The 17,119-nt window shown below is 40.2% G+C and overlaps 1 protein-coding gene and 1 long non-coding RNA gene across 2 annotated transcripts in view; both read right to left on the reverse strand.

Annotated features, from left to right (window-relative positions):
* Nucleotides 1-1,181: 1,181 nt before the first annotated feature.
* On the reverse strand, nt 1,182-4,266 carry VAChT (Vesicular acetylcholine transporter). Its single transcript, XM_080284754.1, has one exon. It carries the CDS (start codon nt 3,277-3,279, stop codon nt 1,510-1,512), a length of 1,770 nt encoding a protein of 589 aa, XP_080140880.1. The 5' UTR covers nt 3,280-4,266; the 3' UTR covers nt 1,182-1,509.
* Nucleotides 4,267-4,337: 71 nt separating this feature from the next.
* Nucleotides 4,338-17,119, reverse strand: part of LOC145415363 (uncharacterized) — a 122,740-nt gene continuing 109,958 nt past the window's right edge. Inside the window, exon 3 of the long non-coding RNA XR_013900074.1 lies at nt 4,338-4,895. This is a non-coding gene — a long non-coding RNA (uncharacterized LOC145415363). The remainder of the gene's footprint in view (nt 4,896-17,119) is intronic.

Consider the following 17,119-nt stretch of genomic DNA (forward strand, 5'->3'; position numbering starts at 1 on the left):
TGAGTCCTTATAAGTAAAAAAAAAAAATCCAGAGTAAATTTCGTAATGCATTAATTTGTTTTCACTTTTTGCTTCTGTTTCAGTTTTTGCTATTCTTATTTTGTCTTTGCATTCATTTTCATTCTTTACTATCTTTATTGACTGTTTATGCTGTCTGTCTCAGTATTTTCATTTTTCACTGGTGCGCTGTTTACAAATTTTTTAAAAATATTTTCCATAACTGACTGTTGCTGATTATTATATATTTTCAAATTATTTTGTTGATTTTAGAGTCGATTTATATCCGTGTTTTCATGTTTCATTTATTTCCTTTTATATTTTTATTTTGTTTTACTGATCTGCTGATATAATTGTTTTCTTCCATACGTACATTTTTTTTTTATTATTTTCGTTTTAAATTTGCTTTATTCACTTGTTTAATTGTTACTTATAATGTATGTCTGCATTGTTGATGCGTTTATACATTTTGGGTTTATATATCGATTCAATATATTTTTTTTATCAGCAGTACTGATCTGTGTATATAGTTTTAGTGTTTTTTATAGAATTTCATTGATTTTTGCAATGCTGATCTGTTCATAGTGTTATTAATACTGTTTAACATAGTCTTTGTTTTTGCATTATTGATCGCTTAATGCTGTTATTTATAAGTGTTGTTAGTGCTACTGTTTACTTGCTTGGCGTGCCCTTGTGAGCCGTGAGCGAGAGTCAACTGGCCGACACCCCCAACTTTCTTTAATAGATCCTAACTATTTACAACTACAACTACACCGACTAAGTATTCGACACCAGAAATGGGAAAAAAGTCAAACTACCCAGCATGTGGCCTTGAAAGACTGTGACTGACCGAAAAAATGTAAATAACTGAAACCAAACTAAAAACTAGTCTAGAAAAAATACCTCTCTCTAAGTATATTGGTTAAAAAGTGCGTCTGTTTAGTGCCATGCAACAGTTAATTATCATCAACGTAAAGATTTGACTCATCTTCACCCCCCTGCACACGGAATATAACACTTGGACCATCTGAACGACAAAAACAACAACATACTCTACACTCCTCTTCCATGTATAAAGGGTCACACTGCCTTTGTCTAAAACAGAGCTACCTTGCTTTCTGAGAAGAGCCTGTGTCAACAGTATTTTTCCATTTTCTTCTTGGTTAACAGCACTATTAATTGTCTTCTTTGTTTTGGTTCCTTGGTGACGTCATGATTTCTTAGTTTTTCTTATTGCTGAGCTACACTGTTGACGCATTCTTTGTTTTTGTTATTGCCATGACGTCATGATTACGGAATACGATAACACAGACCAGCGAGAGAGACCCAATCAACGCAATGCACGTGCAGGGTGGGAGGACTTAGGATTCTCTTTTGTTCCTATTTACAACAGACATTTAATACAATAATAAACGCATATCATATTCACTTTCAATAAACAGCAACGAGTAACGACATGATTGCCTCAGCAACGTTATTATTATCGTATTTACAAGCCCTGCTCTCCTCCCCTTACTGGTTGTAGTGGAAGGTTGGTGCCCCATGTTGTTGTTGTTGTTGTGTCTGTTGCTGTCGGAAGGGGTTATTGTCGACCGGACGCTGCGCAACACCCCTGTTGTCCCCAGCTACATGACCATTGGCCCCCTGGTTGATGTAGTCCGTCGCCTGCATCTCCATGGCCTCATAAGTGCCGTAATTCCCCTGCTGGTTGCCCTTGGAAAGCTTTGCATACTCCAGGTGGTTTGTGACATCGCCAGGTACCTGCTGCCCCTCCTGCATCGTGTACGTCTGGAAGTCCCCGGCTGGAGGATCTCCCATGTTCAGCTGTTCCTCTTTCTCCTCCTCGAAGGGCTTGTAGTCATAAACATGCCGGAGCGAGTAGAGGACTGGACAATAAATGAGATTAGAGAGAGCTATGCCGATGTTCAGAGCTACGAAACCGATGCTAGCTACAACACTTCCGGCTATCATGGGACCAAAGGCATAGGCAAAAGAGTATGATATATCCGCTATTGCATAAATGGAGCCATAGACGCTCACATACCGAGTGTCAACAAGGTACCCCAGGGTTGGTAACAGTGCTGTGTCTACGAGAGCTATACCAAAGCATATCGAGCATATCGGCAGCATTACAACCCAGTAGTTGGTGGCGAAGGGCAGGAAGAAGCAACTTACACCTTCCATACCCAAACCAACGGCCGCCATGAGCCACTGGTAGTTAGGATACTTTTTAGACATCTTGACAGTGAGGACTACGCCAGCCACGTGAGGGAAGAAAGATGGAAGCCAGATCATCCCCAGCTGCCATTCCTCGACGTGCATGTTGTCCATCATCCAGACACTGATGGTGGGCTCCAGAAAAGCTAAGGACACATTGGACATCATTAGAGCACCGGCACAGCACAGAATGAATGGATCCATAAACAGCTTATAGATCGGTGTCCCACTCTTTGATTCCTTGCCTTGTGCTTGTTGCTGATCTTTGATAGGTCTCATCACAAGCCTTAACATTAAGGCATCGAAAAGCGAGACGAAGGCGAGGATCAGAAAAGGTAATTGCTTTCCAGCTAACTCATATAAAGTGCCCCCGAAAGGTGGAGCAACTAGGCACCCAAACGATATAAAAGCCAATGCTATGCCAAGAGCCTTCGTTCGTTCAGCTTCCTCTGTGTAAGTGTCTGCTATCATAGCCAAGCCTGAGGTGTCAGCAAAGGCTGATCCAACACCTTGGAGACTCCTAGCAAAAAACAGAACGCCATAGGAATGACCGCAGGCAAATATGGCAGTAGATAAGAACATGATGATGAGACCAAATGTCATGGGGATGTCATAGCCAACTTTGTCTATGACGGTACCAGAAATTGGATTCACCATCAGCTGGATCAGCGCTTTAGAGGCAAAAAGAATGCCAATAGCAGTATCTTCCCCTTCATAAACAATAACCTGGTTTACGAGCTTGGCTTTGAGTTGTGTGTCATTGATGGAGTAGTTACCGGTGGCGTTGGAGACATATCTGATATTCGATTCGTTCACCCTGACCACATGCCCTCCTTCCAAGTGAGTCTCCCAGGATCCTATTTTTCTTAGATAATCTGGAATGATGGGGACGATGACCATATAGAGCATGTTGTCCAGGAGTAATGCTATGCTTACGATCACCAGCACAATCTTCCTCTGCACCCGCTTCTCCTTCATGCATTCGTAGAGAGCGTCCCATATCTGTTGCAGACTCAGGTTTATCCCTGGAACCACAAAATTCTTCACGCTTTCTGGCACCTCCATTGTGGCTGCTTGGTTTGAGGTGGACCGATTTAAAATTTCAAACCTGGCTGAGCTTACACTGTTAGGAGGTACTTGGTCAAACCGTGTGCCGTGTTAGAGGTTAGGAGAGTAGCGAGAGGAGTTCAGAAGAGAGAGGATTTGCTGGCACCCCCTCCCAGTCATGCCTTATCTCGATCTGGACGCCTGCTGCGTGACGTAATTATTGTAGTCTGCCCCTCCTGTCCTCTCTGTTTTCTTTCTCTTCTTTTGTTTTTCCTCTTTTATTGGGCGTAAACCCGGCCTGAACTCGAGCCAGTTGAGGATTTATTTAGTAATCTGAGAAAAGTGACGTAATTAGCAGAGTCTGCCTTTCCCTTCCTCTGTCGTTTTCTTTCCCTCTTTTTTTTTTTTTTTCTTCCTTATTGGACGCTCACCTGATCTGTACTCAAGCCGGTCTAGGTTTTGTTTAGTAATGAGAGGCGGCTGACGTCAAGAGCCCTTCCCGAGAGAGCCCAGAGTACCCTTCAGATTACGACCGGAGATCAAGAGGAGACTGTCGAGAGTAAGGGGGAAGAGGAGGGAGGCGGGGAAAAGGAAGGAGGAAGAAGAGGAGAGGGGAAGGAAAGAGGGGATAGGAAAGCTTCTCTAGGTTTCCTTGGGGCTTTCGTGTCTGGCTATCTCTTCCTCTCTCTACCTGTGTCTCGGTCTCTCTCTGTGTGACTCTCTATCTCGGCGCACTCATCAGCCTGACACACACCAATCGCATTAATTCCCCTCTGGAACACCTCAAAACGGAGTCGATATTTCTGTGTCTCTATATCCAACACGTCCTTACCATTCTGATATAAATTCCTTGATCAGTGTAAGGCATTGGTCAAGTGTCAGTGTAGTAGCCCTTAGACTAGTAATCAGCATGATGTAATTTCTTCTTAGCTATTGAGTACCACTTGTCTGAGATTTTAATATGGTGAACAAGTTACTATTTTTACACGAGTATATTCTTCAGTAACTCAATTAAACTTGATTTTAAACTCGAGGTCTTTCTGATTTTATTTCATTTTTTTCTTCTTAATTATTTTTTACACTTCTAGGTAATGACTTGACGCAGGTGTTGAAGACGACTTGTTGACTGATGATGGTTATGGCTGGATGACGATGGTTACATGCAGATGATTTACGCCTCTCTTTTAAGTGGGAATGAGGGGTTAGGTGGTGGATGACGGCGATGGTACCGACGATAATTTGCTTTACTATTCAGAAAGAGGGAATCCTTGAGGGTACACGTTGGTTGGGATGGTGTTATTACAATACTCCTTTATTAAGTAGGATAGCAGACAGTTGGAATGGTAGTAATGACTAGTACTGACACTACTATTCAGAGATGTGGATGAGGTGGATAGTAAGTGGATGGTTGAGGGATGGTAACTATTATTGCATTTAGCTATACTTTATTAACGAGAAATGTGGTGGTGGAGCATGAGAGATGGGGCAGGGGGGTTGGGAGGGTGGGTTAGTGGATGGTTGTTGGTGTTGGTGTTGGAGATTATTTGGTGGAGAAGGGAACGAAGGAAGTCCGTCTCCTGTCCTCTCCTTGGTACGTTGTCCTCCTCCTCCCTCCCTCTCACTGCCCTCTCGACCTTTAGGAAGAGGAGAGAGAAGGTATGGCGTTAGTTACTTGAGTCTATACAGCTTTTTAAGGGATGGATTTGGGTATGAGGGGGTGTCTTTCTCTTTAAATTTAAGGGAGGAGGAGAAGGTGAGAGGAGGGAGGTGGAGCGGTGGTAGGTAGGTAAGGTGTGTGTGTGTGTGTGTGTGTGTGTGTGTGTGTGTGTGTGTGTGTGTGTGTGTGTGTGTGTGTGTGTGTGATGCCAAGTGCTGATGTGCATGAGGTGGTCTTTAGTTCTGAATTACCTCTTAACAAATACTGATATCGTGTTATGAATTGTATCACACGCATTTGTCTCGGCTTTTCTGTATTCGGGTGCGGAATCAAGACCCACTGTGTGTACTTAAATTCTAACTTTAAAATGTCGGCATGGAATTCGACCCGCTTCCATTACAAGCATTTGAACCCTGGAAGTAACACGGCGACGTACTAGGAAAATTAGAAGTTATAGATTAATTTTTTGAGTTCCCTAAGATGACGTTTTGGGAAGGATGTAGGCGACGTGGTTTTCCTGTAATGTTATTCGGTTATCTGATGCACATTTGTTTTTCCTAAATGCGTCGGAATCGGTGAAGTAATATTGTACTGTACTAGAAAAGCCTTAGGATGAAAATCTGAGCTCTTGAGAACAATTTGGAAAAGGATGTGTTCAATTTGGTTTTCAGATTTTAGTTTCTGACTCAGTTGGTTCGATACCCGATTCGGAGCTGTTTCTCTGTAAGTAACTGAACCAGCGAATCATTACAGTTATAACTTTGGAATGATTTTGTTGTACTGAAATATTAAAGGCTTTCTCTGAGTGTATTACAATAAAATATACGTTGGTAGTATTTTCACTTGGCCAAAGCGCAAAGAGAAAGACGGTAGGCTTCTCTGCTTTGAATGAAATCTTCTAAAGTTAGCTGGGACAGACTACGGTGTTTTTCATTCCAGGTCAAATGTTAATCAAGGTAAACTTTAACTTCATTACCAGGGTGGTTATCTTTGAGCTAAATTAAAACTTTTGGCGTCAGGCGGATGATAGAAAGTGCATCATATATCATGGCGTTGTCGTAAAGGAATATTACATTAAAGTTTTTGTTGCGGTAGGTTCTTATGAGCTGAATATAACAGTGTGACGTTAACCAGAGAAAGAAAATACTGTACATGAAAGCTTCCTATTGGTACCCACTGAATTATTGATATCGGTAAAACAAATTCTTTCCAATTAACAGTTAAGACCTAAATCGCTTGTGCAAGGACCGATTGATTAAAACCGCTGGCCGATTGGATGGTTAATATTCTCAGTTGAAAATGATCATCAAGACGCTCACTTCATAGAGATTTTTGATGCTTAGTTCATCCCTTGGGTACGATCACAGTCTTCTCCAATCTCTTCTGGCCACCCATGCACGATTCAGTATTTTATCAGCCTTGTGTGACCTGAAAGGATTTGGACGGTGGATTAATGTGTAGTTACCATGTTAAATTACAATGTGGTTTGGGTGTTCAATAAGTGCAGTGCGTTTATTGTGATGGTTATGTAGATATGGGTAGGTTATTTTTACATTTATTTATTGTGTGTGTGTGTGTGTGTGTGTGTGTGTGTGTGTGTGTGTGTGTGTGTGTGTGTGTGTGTGTGTGTGTGTGTGTGTGTGTGTGTGTGTGTGTGTGTGTGTGTGTGTGTGTGTGTGTGTGTGTGTGTGTGTGTGTGTTGTGTGTAGAGGTGATGGTTGGGGGGGGGATCCTAAAACTTACACCTCCTCTCTCCTCCTCGCCCCCTCTCCTCCTCCTCCTCCTCCTCTTTCTCCTCACTCTCTTCTTCCTGCCCCTCTCAGCTCTCCTCCTCCCCTTATCCTACCTGTCCTCGCACCTTAGACTTACCTGTACCTAAACTAATTAACCAAAACACAGGTATTTAGACAGGGGACATGCAGAATATATTTTTCATAACTCATTCACACTCATTCGGACTTTTCATGCACATTTATTCATTGCTTTCCTTGATTATACATGACAGCTATAGGTAGGATGAATAGTGAATAGTGTGAATGATGTATGATAGTTGTTGTGTAGATGTGTTATTGATGTTGGTGTGCTTTGGGGATGTGGTTAGGTGTTTTGTTTGGCTGAAGTGGATTTGAGTTAATTTGGGTTAATTTTTAGTTGTCGTTGCTGTCGTTTCTGTGTACCTTGTTGTACTCTCTCTCTCTCTCTCTCTCTCTCTCTTTCTCTCGTAATCCATCCACCCATTTCTCCACCTACCTACCTACCTGCCTACCTATCTGCCTATCTTTAACCCATAATGGCTACCGGTATCTATTTCCTCACACTCCAGAGAGCTATCAGTGAGGGGAGGCATGGAGTAAGGAGGAGAGGATGGTAGAGGAAGGAAAAGAACTGAGAGGGATAGGGAGAGGAACTGGGAGAGGAGTCGGTATGGGGGTAGTCACTATGGGGAGAGAGAGAGAGAGAGAGAGAGAGAGAGAGAGAGAGAGAGAGAGAGAGAGATGATATGGGGAGGGAGATGGAGCGAAGGGGAGGTAAAGGTAAAAACGAAGGGAGGAGAGAAATGAAAGAGGAAAGGGAGGGGAGAGAAGAAGGAGGAACATAGAGGATAGGAAGGAGAAGTTACAGGAGGGGAACTGATAAGGAAAAGAAGGAGGGGGGAGAAGGGGAGGTGGAGGACGAGAATAAGAGGAAGAGAGGAAAGAAGAAAGGATGAGAAGGAAGGGAGGAGGAATGTAAAGGGTAAAAGGGAGAAGCTGCCCTTTAGGTTGGAGATAAGGAAGCAGGAACTGAGAGGGCAGAAGGAGGGGGGAGAGGATGGTAGAGGGGGGAAAGAGGGTGGGGGAAATAGGGAGGAAGAAGGAGAGATAGGAAGACAGAAAGGTGAGAGGCAAAGGAAGAGAGACTGAAGGTAGGGGAAAAGAGTTTGGAGGTGGGATGGGGAGCAGGTGAAGAGGGGAAGAGCGAGGGGAGGGGAGGAGGAGGGAGGGAGGAAGAGGGAGCAGGGAGAGAGGGGGGAGGGGGAGCGTAACCCCCTTCGTTCCCTTAACACCGATATATTATATTTTATTATAGATTTCTTGTCTGATTCTTTTATATTAATTAATGAACCTACCTGAGACTCACCTGCCGTATTCTGGGCTTCTCACACCTGGGGTTCACCTGGATGGCTAGGTGGGGGTGGTGAGGGGTTCAACCTTCTCATGGGGTTCAATGGGGCTTAGATTTAGTTAGGGATGGGTGGTAGTTTAGGCAGTACTTTTGTTAGGACTGGATGCTACTTTTGTTTAACATTTGTGCTACTCTTGTTAAATGTTACCTTTTTAACGTGTTTGTGGTGTGTGTTATAATTCTTTTTTTGTGCTACTATTCCTGCTTATTACCTTTGCAAACAGAGATGCAGGAGGTTATGTATTCACTGCTGTTTCTCTGTTTTTTTGTTTGTTTGTCCACATCATGTCTCAAAAAGAGTTTGATGGATGTCTATGAAATTTTGGGGATACGTGGGTCATGAGCCAAGGAAGAGTTGATTACATTTTGGTGGTGTTTTGAGTTCGAGTTCCGATTTAGGACTGTTTTTTATCTGTTTGTCCACATCTCAAAAACTGCTTGATGGATGGCAAAGAAATGTTGTGGATACGTGGGTTGTGGGCCAAGGAAAAGTTGATTAAGTTTTGGTGGTGAGTTGTCTGGTATAGGCGTTGGCGGAGGTATGGGCTCTGTGAGTGCCGTATTTTTGCATTTTTTGGTCCCAGGTGTTAATTTTTGGTAGTATTTTCTTGACATGCTAATTTTAAGTATATTTTGATAATCGCTATTTTGTGACACGTATTTTTTTCTTTTTTTTTAAGATTTAATGAGCCAGAGGACGTCGTTTGTTTACAATTCTTTTGCTGCCGGGCGATCGATCCAGCTTAACAGTGTACCAGGGTAGCGAGGATTTAATGAAGCCTACTATATATTATCAACTGAATATTATCCACCATTACACTCCTGTTCCTAAAGGCCTCATTAACTTACTAAAATCGTCAGTAGCTAGCCATAAAAAATACATCCTCCTGCTGGAAGGGTTAAGCTGATTTGTTTATATTTACGTATCTGTTTAGTTCATTCTGTGGCTTTCTTTATATCTTGTTTTTATCTTTACTTGTCTTTATTTACTCCGTTATTTTCCCTTCAACACTATAACTATTCCTGGACAACATTTATTGGGCGAGATCCTCTTTTTCTGCTTTTTTTTTTCATTCTCACCAGTTTGTTACCCTTATATATCGTGTTGTTTATTTATATCGTGTGTATAATTGTTTACGTGTTCATATATTCTGTTATTATAAATGTATTACCTGGTCCACAAATGTGTAATTTATGAACAGTTTGTGCGAGCTACCACTTGTTTATAAATATATATATATTTTTTATAATTTTTTGTTTAGCATCACCACAGGACCCCGTGAGAAGGCAGATTCCCACTACCATTTGTGCTGTTTTCGTCAAAAGTTCCTTTACACCGCCAGAAACTTTGTCAAAGTTTAATGAAAGTTTGCACAACCGATCGACAAAAAGCCCAGATCAAAATCATGTCAAGTTTTAATGAGCTTGTAAAACTGATTGACAGAATAATCATATTGAATCTTTCTTAAAATTTAATTGGAACTTTCTAAACTGATGGACTAAAAAGACTACACTGAAACCTTGTCAGAAACTGATGAGGTGGCTGATCAACCAAATATATGCACAGGTATGAATTGCACTTATTAATTGGAATCCTGGATGGTAAAGGACATCGGAATTTAGTTCTACTGCCAAAATAATTGATAAAATAATGAAATGGGTTTGGATGGTGCTTCCATTTGTTTGGAACGCTAATTTTGTAATGGGCTGTCAAAATTCAGAGGTATTGGTATGTTAATGAACAATTAACACAAGGGTTTGAATTTCACTTCAATCGTTTGAAGCCCTAAATTTGTTAAAGCTATCACAATTTAGAGACAATGCTAAAATGACTGATAATCACAAAGGGTGTAAACTTCTTTCAGCTATTAGTTCAGAACCCTAGCTTCTAATGGGGGTGTTGAAAATTTAGAGATGTTACTGTATTATCAATAATTACATGGGTTTGAATCTCGCTACTTGATCTGGAACCCTAAATCTGTTAAGGGCTGCCAAATATGGGGATGTTGCTAAAACACTCAACAATAATTGCAAGGGTTCGAACAACACTCTTGAGTCCAAAACCCTGCATTTGTAAAGTGATTTCAAGACCTGGAGGTATTTCTAAAATAAATGACTCTAATCCCGTAAGTTTAAATTGCACTTCACTGGTTCAAAACTCTGAATTTGTAAAGGTCTGTCCCAAAATTAACATATTACTAAACTAAAAGACAATAAGCACCATCCATCTATCCATTCATTAGTTAGGCAGATGGGAAGTCCAAATCAAATGAGATCTTGTAATCAGAATTCCCAAAGTGTGAAAAACATTAAAATAAAATCGAATCTCGTAATCGAAATTTCCGTAGTATAAATGATGTCAAAATCAAAATCTTGCATTATGAATCTCCATATGAAAGAGATCAAACTAAAATGAGTTCTTGTTTTAGCTAATCAGTAGTCATCACAAGTGCTGGAATATCAGTTCATTACTTCCGAAACCCAAATGCGTAAAGGAATTATTGACCTCGAGTGAACAGTTGCCGACATTAATATCCAACTATTATTATTTTAGCCTCAAAATTATGAAACGCTCCTATGATATTCGGGAAAGTCTGTTGGCCTCCGAATATCGCCTCACTGGGTTTTGAAAAGTTTTGTTTATTGTTCTGCTGTTTTTTGTACGGAGTGGATCAATATTTATGTCCGCAACTGCACATTTTCTACTTCGTTTTCTACTCAATGCTGCAGATGGCAATTGACTACGACACTTTAAGAACGTTTGCTCGTGGGCTATGGAGACTCCCTAGCATGTATTCCTTACCGATTACCTGCATATCATCATTATCATCATCACCTTAAATCTCATTCCCTTCTAATGATGGGATGTTGCTGTCATTTTCGATATATGGATTGTAGAGAAAAATTACAGGAGACTAAGCAAAATAAATCGCTAAGGAGACGTTGTCAGGTAGCCTCCAAAGCCCACGTTTATAATCAAAGTTACTTATAAGACAGTATCTCTAATATAGTACAATTCTCACAATCACTAATAATACAACACTTAGATATGTACAATTGCGTACTTGTGCTTTTGTAATAACAGTACTTACAATACATCTACTTACACTGCCATGCTCTCGTGTACACTTAAGTCATACGGTACATGTGTACATTTCAGGCACACTTAGAAACGCACACGGTCACACACATGGACATATTCATGTACACGTTTTTTTAAGAAACTGACGCCCGATATGAGCTTGTGGATAAGGATGTAAATTTCTGAGAGAGAGAGAGAGAGAGAGAGAGAGAGAGAGAGAGAGAGAGAGAGAGAGAGAGAGAGAGAGGCGAAATATAAAGATAAAGAAAAAAAAAGTCAAAAGTAAGACAAAGAGGGAAATTAAAGAAAATATGCAGACAATTCAAAACAACGAAATGACGAGGTATAGAAAAAATGAAAAAACACAAAGACAAAAGAAGAAAGTCAAAGATGGATAAAGAAAGAAAGAAAGTGAGAAAAAAAGACAAGAAAAGGGAGAAAAGAAAGTGTGATTCAGGATGAGAGATAAGGGAGGAAGAGAGAGAGCCATAGGGAGGGAGGGAGAGAGGGGAGGAAGGGAAGAAGGGAGACAAATTGGAAGAAAGATGAATGAGGAGAGAGAAAGGGAGGGAGGGCAAGATCGGGAAAGAGATAGGAGGAGGGGACAGAGGCAGGCAGACTGGGTGAAAGGTAATTGTGTGTGTGTGTGTGTGTGTGTGTGTGTGTGTGTGTGTGTGTGTGTGTGTGTGTGTGTGTGAGAGAGAGAGAGAGAGAGAGAGAGAGAGAGAGAGAGAGAGAGAGAGAGAACCATAAAAGTTAACAAGTAACTCAGTACTCAATAAAATTACAAGATTTTTTTTTTTTAAGAGAGAGAGGTCTACGAGGGAGGATGACTAGTGGTGGGGGAAGGGGAGGGAGAGAGGGGGAGGGGGGAGGGAGGGGAAGTGTAGGGGTGATTAGAGAAGGGAGAAGGGAGGGAAATAATTGGGAAAGGGAGGGATGGGAGGGGGAAGGGGAGGAATGGACCATTTGAAGCGTAAATGTTTTTGAAGTGATTAGGACTGTCACCATTATCATCGCTATTATTATTATTATTATTATTATCATTATTATTATTATTATTATTATTATTACCATATTATAGATGCTTGGAAGTTGGATATTTATACATTATGGTCAACTTAGAGAGAGAGAGAGAGAGAGAGAGAGAGAGAGAGAGAGAGGGTGATTCTCCTGCCAAAGTGACAAGCAATCTTTTTTTTGTTTGATTTTCCAATGTGGTACGTAACTCTGGGTACATTTTTCCATTTCTTCAATCACTTCTTAATGTCCCTAAGGATGTCATTTTTTTAAAATTCTTGCTGCTACCCCATGATTCGATTTACACCAGGAGAAGATTATGAAAGATATTGAAGGCTATATATAATACACCCATTTCTGAAAGTCTATGAGCTGAATAAAATCAACTGAAGACTGCAAGAAAAAGACAAAAAAAAAAAAAAATCACTAAATGTCCTATTATTATTATTATTATTATTATTATCATTATTATTATTATTTTTTTTTGTATATCTGATGTTGATTTTTCTGATAAACTTTATTTTTCCTCTGTAATTTCGCTTTTCTTTTTGCTCAATATTGAAACATTTGTATTTCTTTACTTACTCGTATAATTTTTCCCAGTGTGTTCCAGACGATTTTATTTCCAGATGGTTTTACGTCCACCCGGTGTCAAAATTTTCTACTTTGAATAAATCCAATAGGAAAAAGGATGAATGAATTACGAAAGGCGTCCGCGGCCTGAAATGGCTTTGAATCTAATATATATATGTGCCTGGGTTGTTATTATTATTATTATTATTATTATTATTATTACCGGTATTTGTTTTTTTACCGCTGTTATTATTATTGTTGTTGTTATTATTACTATTATTATTATTATTATTATTATTGTTGTTTTTACTGCTGATGTTATTGCTGTAAAATTTGATACTGTAAAGAGGAGGAGGAAGAAGAGGAGGAGGAGGAGGAGGAGGAGGAGGAAGTGGAGAAGGAGGAAATGAAGGAGGAAAGAAATATTGGAGGTAAAAGAAAAGAGTAAGACTGTAGTGACAGAGAAGAGAAATGAAGGAAGGATGAATAACCGATAAAGGACTTGAAAAAACGCTGAATAACAAGAAGGAAGGAAGGAACTTAGAGAAATGAATGAAATAAATGAAAGAATAAATAAGATAGAAGAAAGAAATGCAAGAAAATGAATGAACTAATGGAAAATTAAGGGAAATGAAAAACTAAATAAAGGAAATGGAAGAAATGAATGAAGAGGATGAATAAATATAATAAGAAATGAATACAAAAATGAAGAATGAAATGTGAGTAGAGAATGAAATGAATAAGAAATGAATGAAAGAAATGAAGGAATGACTGAGGTAAATGAAATAAATGAATGAAAAAATGAAAGAAATGAATGAAATTAATGAAGGAAGTGAATGAGGGAAATGAATGAAGAAAATGAATGAAGGAAATGAAAGAAATGAATGATAGAAAGAAATTAATGAAGGAAATGAATGAAATGAATGATGGAAATGAATGAAGGAAATGAAGGATGCTCTCTCGTCAACATCCCGGCAAGGTTTGAGAGAGAGAGAGAGCGTGAATATTTAATGATCTGTTTGGGGGAGCACTGTTCTCTCTCTCTCTCTCTCTCTCTCACACACACACACACACACACACACATTCGCAGATTAACTCTCTCTCTCTCTCTCTCTCTCTCTCTCTCTCCAACGGCCTACCTCACTCGCACACTCTCTCACTCACCCTAAAAGATAAAGTTACTCATTTACTCTCACACACATTAACTTATATACTCTCTTGCTCACTCACTTTAATTCACTCACTTTAACTCTCACTCATCCACTCACTGTAGATCACTTGGTAATTCACTCTGCTACTCGCTCACTCTCAAGCTCACTCTATTTTACTCAATCTTGCTTATTAACTCATTCTTACTCATTCGCTGGCTCACTTTAAACCTAATTCACTTTCTCACTCTCATGCTTAAATGCAGTACGTCACTCACTCTAACTTGCTCTAACTCTTATCCACGAACTCACTCTTACTCACTCGCTGGTTCACATTAGAGATAACGCACTTTCTGACACATGACTTCTCACTCACACTTAGTTAAACATGACGTCATTCTCACAGACTTTAACTCTCTCACTCTCCCTCTCTCACTCACTCACTCACTGGCTCGCTTCCTTGCACACAGAAATGAGCTCGCTTTAGATCAGAGGCTACTAATGGATCTGCTCTCACTCTCTCTCTCTCTAATAATCACACATTCTTTCCCTGGCATATCCACCCTCGGATTCTCGCACCAAACATTCCTACTCACTCACTCACTCACTCACTCACTTCCTCGCTCACTCACTCACTCACTTCTTCACTCAATCATTCACTCACTCACTCACTCACTCATCCATTTCCTCACTCACCAACCTTCTCCTTCATTCCCTCCCTCCTTCCCTCACTCACCCACTCACTCATTATTCACAAGAACATTACCTCTCTCTCTCTCTCTCTCTCTCTCTCTCTCTCTCTCTCACACACACACACACACACACACACACACACAGACGCACTCACATTCACTCATTCGATCTGTAATTGATATAACAAGATGATGAACTGGAGGGGTTGGATACGGCCTTCATTAACTCCATCACCACGAGTAATTTCCCTTAACACTCCCTCTAGTAATACTGATCCAGGTTCATCTGAAACGTGAACCCAGTGGACTGCAGGCTTGAGCTGTCCTCCTTCTTCAGTCCCCCATCCTTCTTTCGGGGGAGAGGGAGGGAGTTGAGGGACGTTTGTATAACCGGGCAGTGGAGCCGCCCATTTATAAGAGTGCCACCACATGAAGGCGTCCCTCTCCAGTACCAAAACGAGTCAATACACAGAGAGAACTTTGACCTTGACCCGTGACCTTGACCTTTCACTGACCTGCAAAAAAAATTGAATCGCCTCTTTCATTCCCCACAAACAGTGTATCCACATCTCTCTCTCTCTCTCTCTCTCTCTCTCTCTCTCTCTCTCTCTCTCTCTCATTCAGACTAGGTTAAGTACGAATAAGAAAAAGTTGCACTCTGAGTTTTGACCTTGATTTATAACCTCTGACCTTGATATTATAGCAAATTGGTACCCAAATCGAGTAATTTCTTTCCATTCCCACACACAATGTATATGCTAATTTTGGCCAAGATCAGATCAGGCATGGCTGAGAATTATTTTTAACATACATATGTACATTCATACACACACAAACATACAAACATACATACATATAGATACACACACACATACAGACAGACAGACATACATTTATGAACAGACAGACAGATAGACAGACAGACACATCAATATACATATAAATACATTGATACAGACATTAATATATCCATACATACAAACCAACACGATCACATCACAATATTTATAGTTTTCACGTCGATATAAAAAGAAAAAAAATAACACGCCATTGTATTCATGGTGTTCACAGATGTATATTCAAAATCTTCACTGCCAGAGGTGCTTTCTTCATGGGGTTAAGATGGTTACGGAAATTTACCTGTAATTAACCCGGCTTGTACCGGAAGTGAAAGGTAAGGTGTTGGGTTATTGAGGTGTTACTGTAACGCCTTTGTAACGAAAAGGAGGGGGGGTGAGATTTAGAGGAAGTATTATTGTAACGCTGTGTACTTGGTGGACTAAAGATGGATTTCTATGAGAGGATTTCGTAACCCCTCTTCCTTAGCGATTTATTCTGCGTATTTCACCTCTGTTTTTTTTTTTTTTTGTGTGTGTGTGTGTGTGTGTGTGTGTGTGTGTGTGTGTGTGTGTGTGTGTGTGTGTGTGTGTGTGTGTGTGTGTGTGTGTGTGTGTTTTACTGATGTTCTCGGTACGAAAGTAACAAAAATAACGCAAATGAGAAGATTATGGTGCAATTTACGAAGATTAAGGTGCAATTTACGAAACAAGTCGATGATTGTGAAGTGTTACGAAGTGCCTCCATACCACCCAAAATACGAGGTTAACTCTATGTAACTCAAGAGATGTGACTGAGGGAGTTATTGTGGGAAACTGTAACTTTTTGTAACTTTAGAGATCTGGGACTCTCGTAACTAAAACCACTTCACTACGATGACCTCTCTTTTGGTATATATTTTTGTTACCTCTGACGATTTTATTCATAGATGATTCTTCTAACTAAAACCTTAACAAACCCCTCTAGATGAGGGAGAGTGACGCCTTCACGTGGTGGCACTGACATAACCGGGCAGTGGAGCTACCTGGGTGTACAAAACGTCCCTCAATTCCCTCCCTACCCCTAGAAAGGATGGTTGTTGACTTAAAGACATACTCAGCCTGCAGTCCACTGGATTCACGCTCAGACTGAACCTTTGACCTCAGTAACTACCACCCTCTTCGCTAAGCTAAAATCGTCAAGTAAGAGCAAGAATAAACTACAAATAAACACATAAACGTCAGCGTAATGAAGAGGTTAGATGGGGAAAACTGTAAAAAGGGAATCCATTTAACTCTCTCTCTCTCTCTCTAATAAGGGAATTCACGTAACAGGTTTCAATATTATGTAACTTTTTATGAGTGGAGATTTTTTTTTTAGTTTAGAGAAATGACGTAACAAATGACTCTCTCTCTCTCTCTCTCTCTCTCAACTTAAAAAGGAAGAAACGCTAAGGGCGTCATGGCCACCGTATATATCGCTATGTAACTGCGTGAGCTTGTGCTGTGACGTAACTTAGGCAATAAATGAAAAGGGAAGTATGTATTGGTGTGAGATGCTTCTGTAATATATTGTAACTGAGGGAGGTTGTGTATTTGGCTCAGTGTGTCTTTCTATCTGTTTGTCATTTAGTCTATCTATCTGTCTATGTATCTATCTATCTATCTATCTATCTATCTATCGTCTGACTGTCTCTCTGTTTTTC

Source organism: Coenobita brevimanus, chromosome 102 (assembly GCF_032717465.1).
Source record: "Coenobita brevimanus isolate Jiangsu-jjx chromosome 102, ASM3271746v2, whole genome shotgun sequence".
In the NCBI taxonomy this organism is placed as follows: Eukaryota; Metazoa; Arthropoda; class Malacostraca; order Decapoda; family Coenobitidae; genus Coenobita; species Coenobita brevimanus.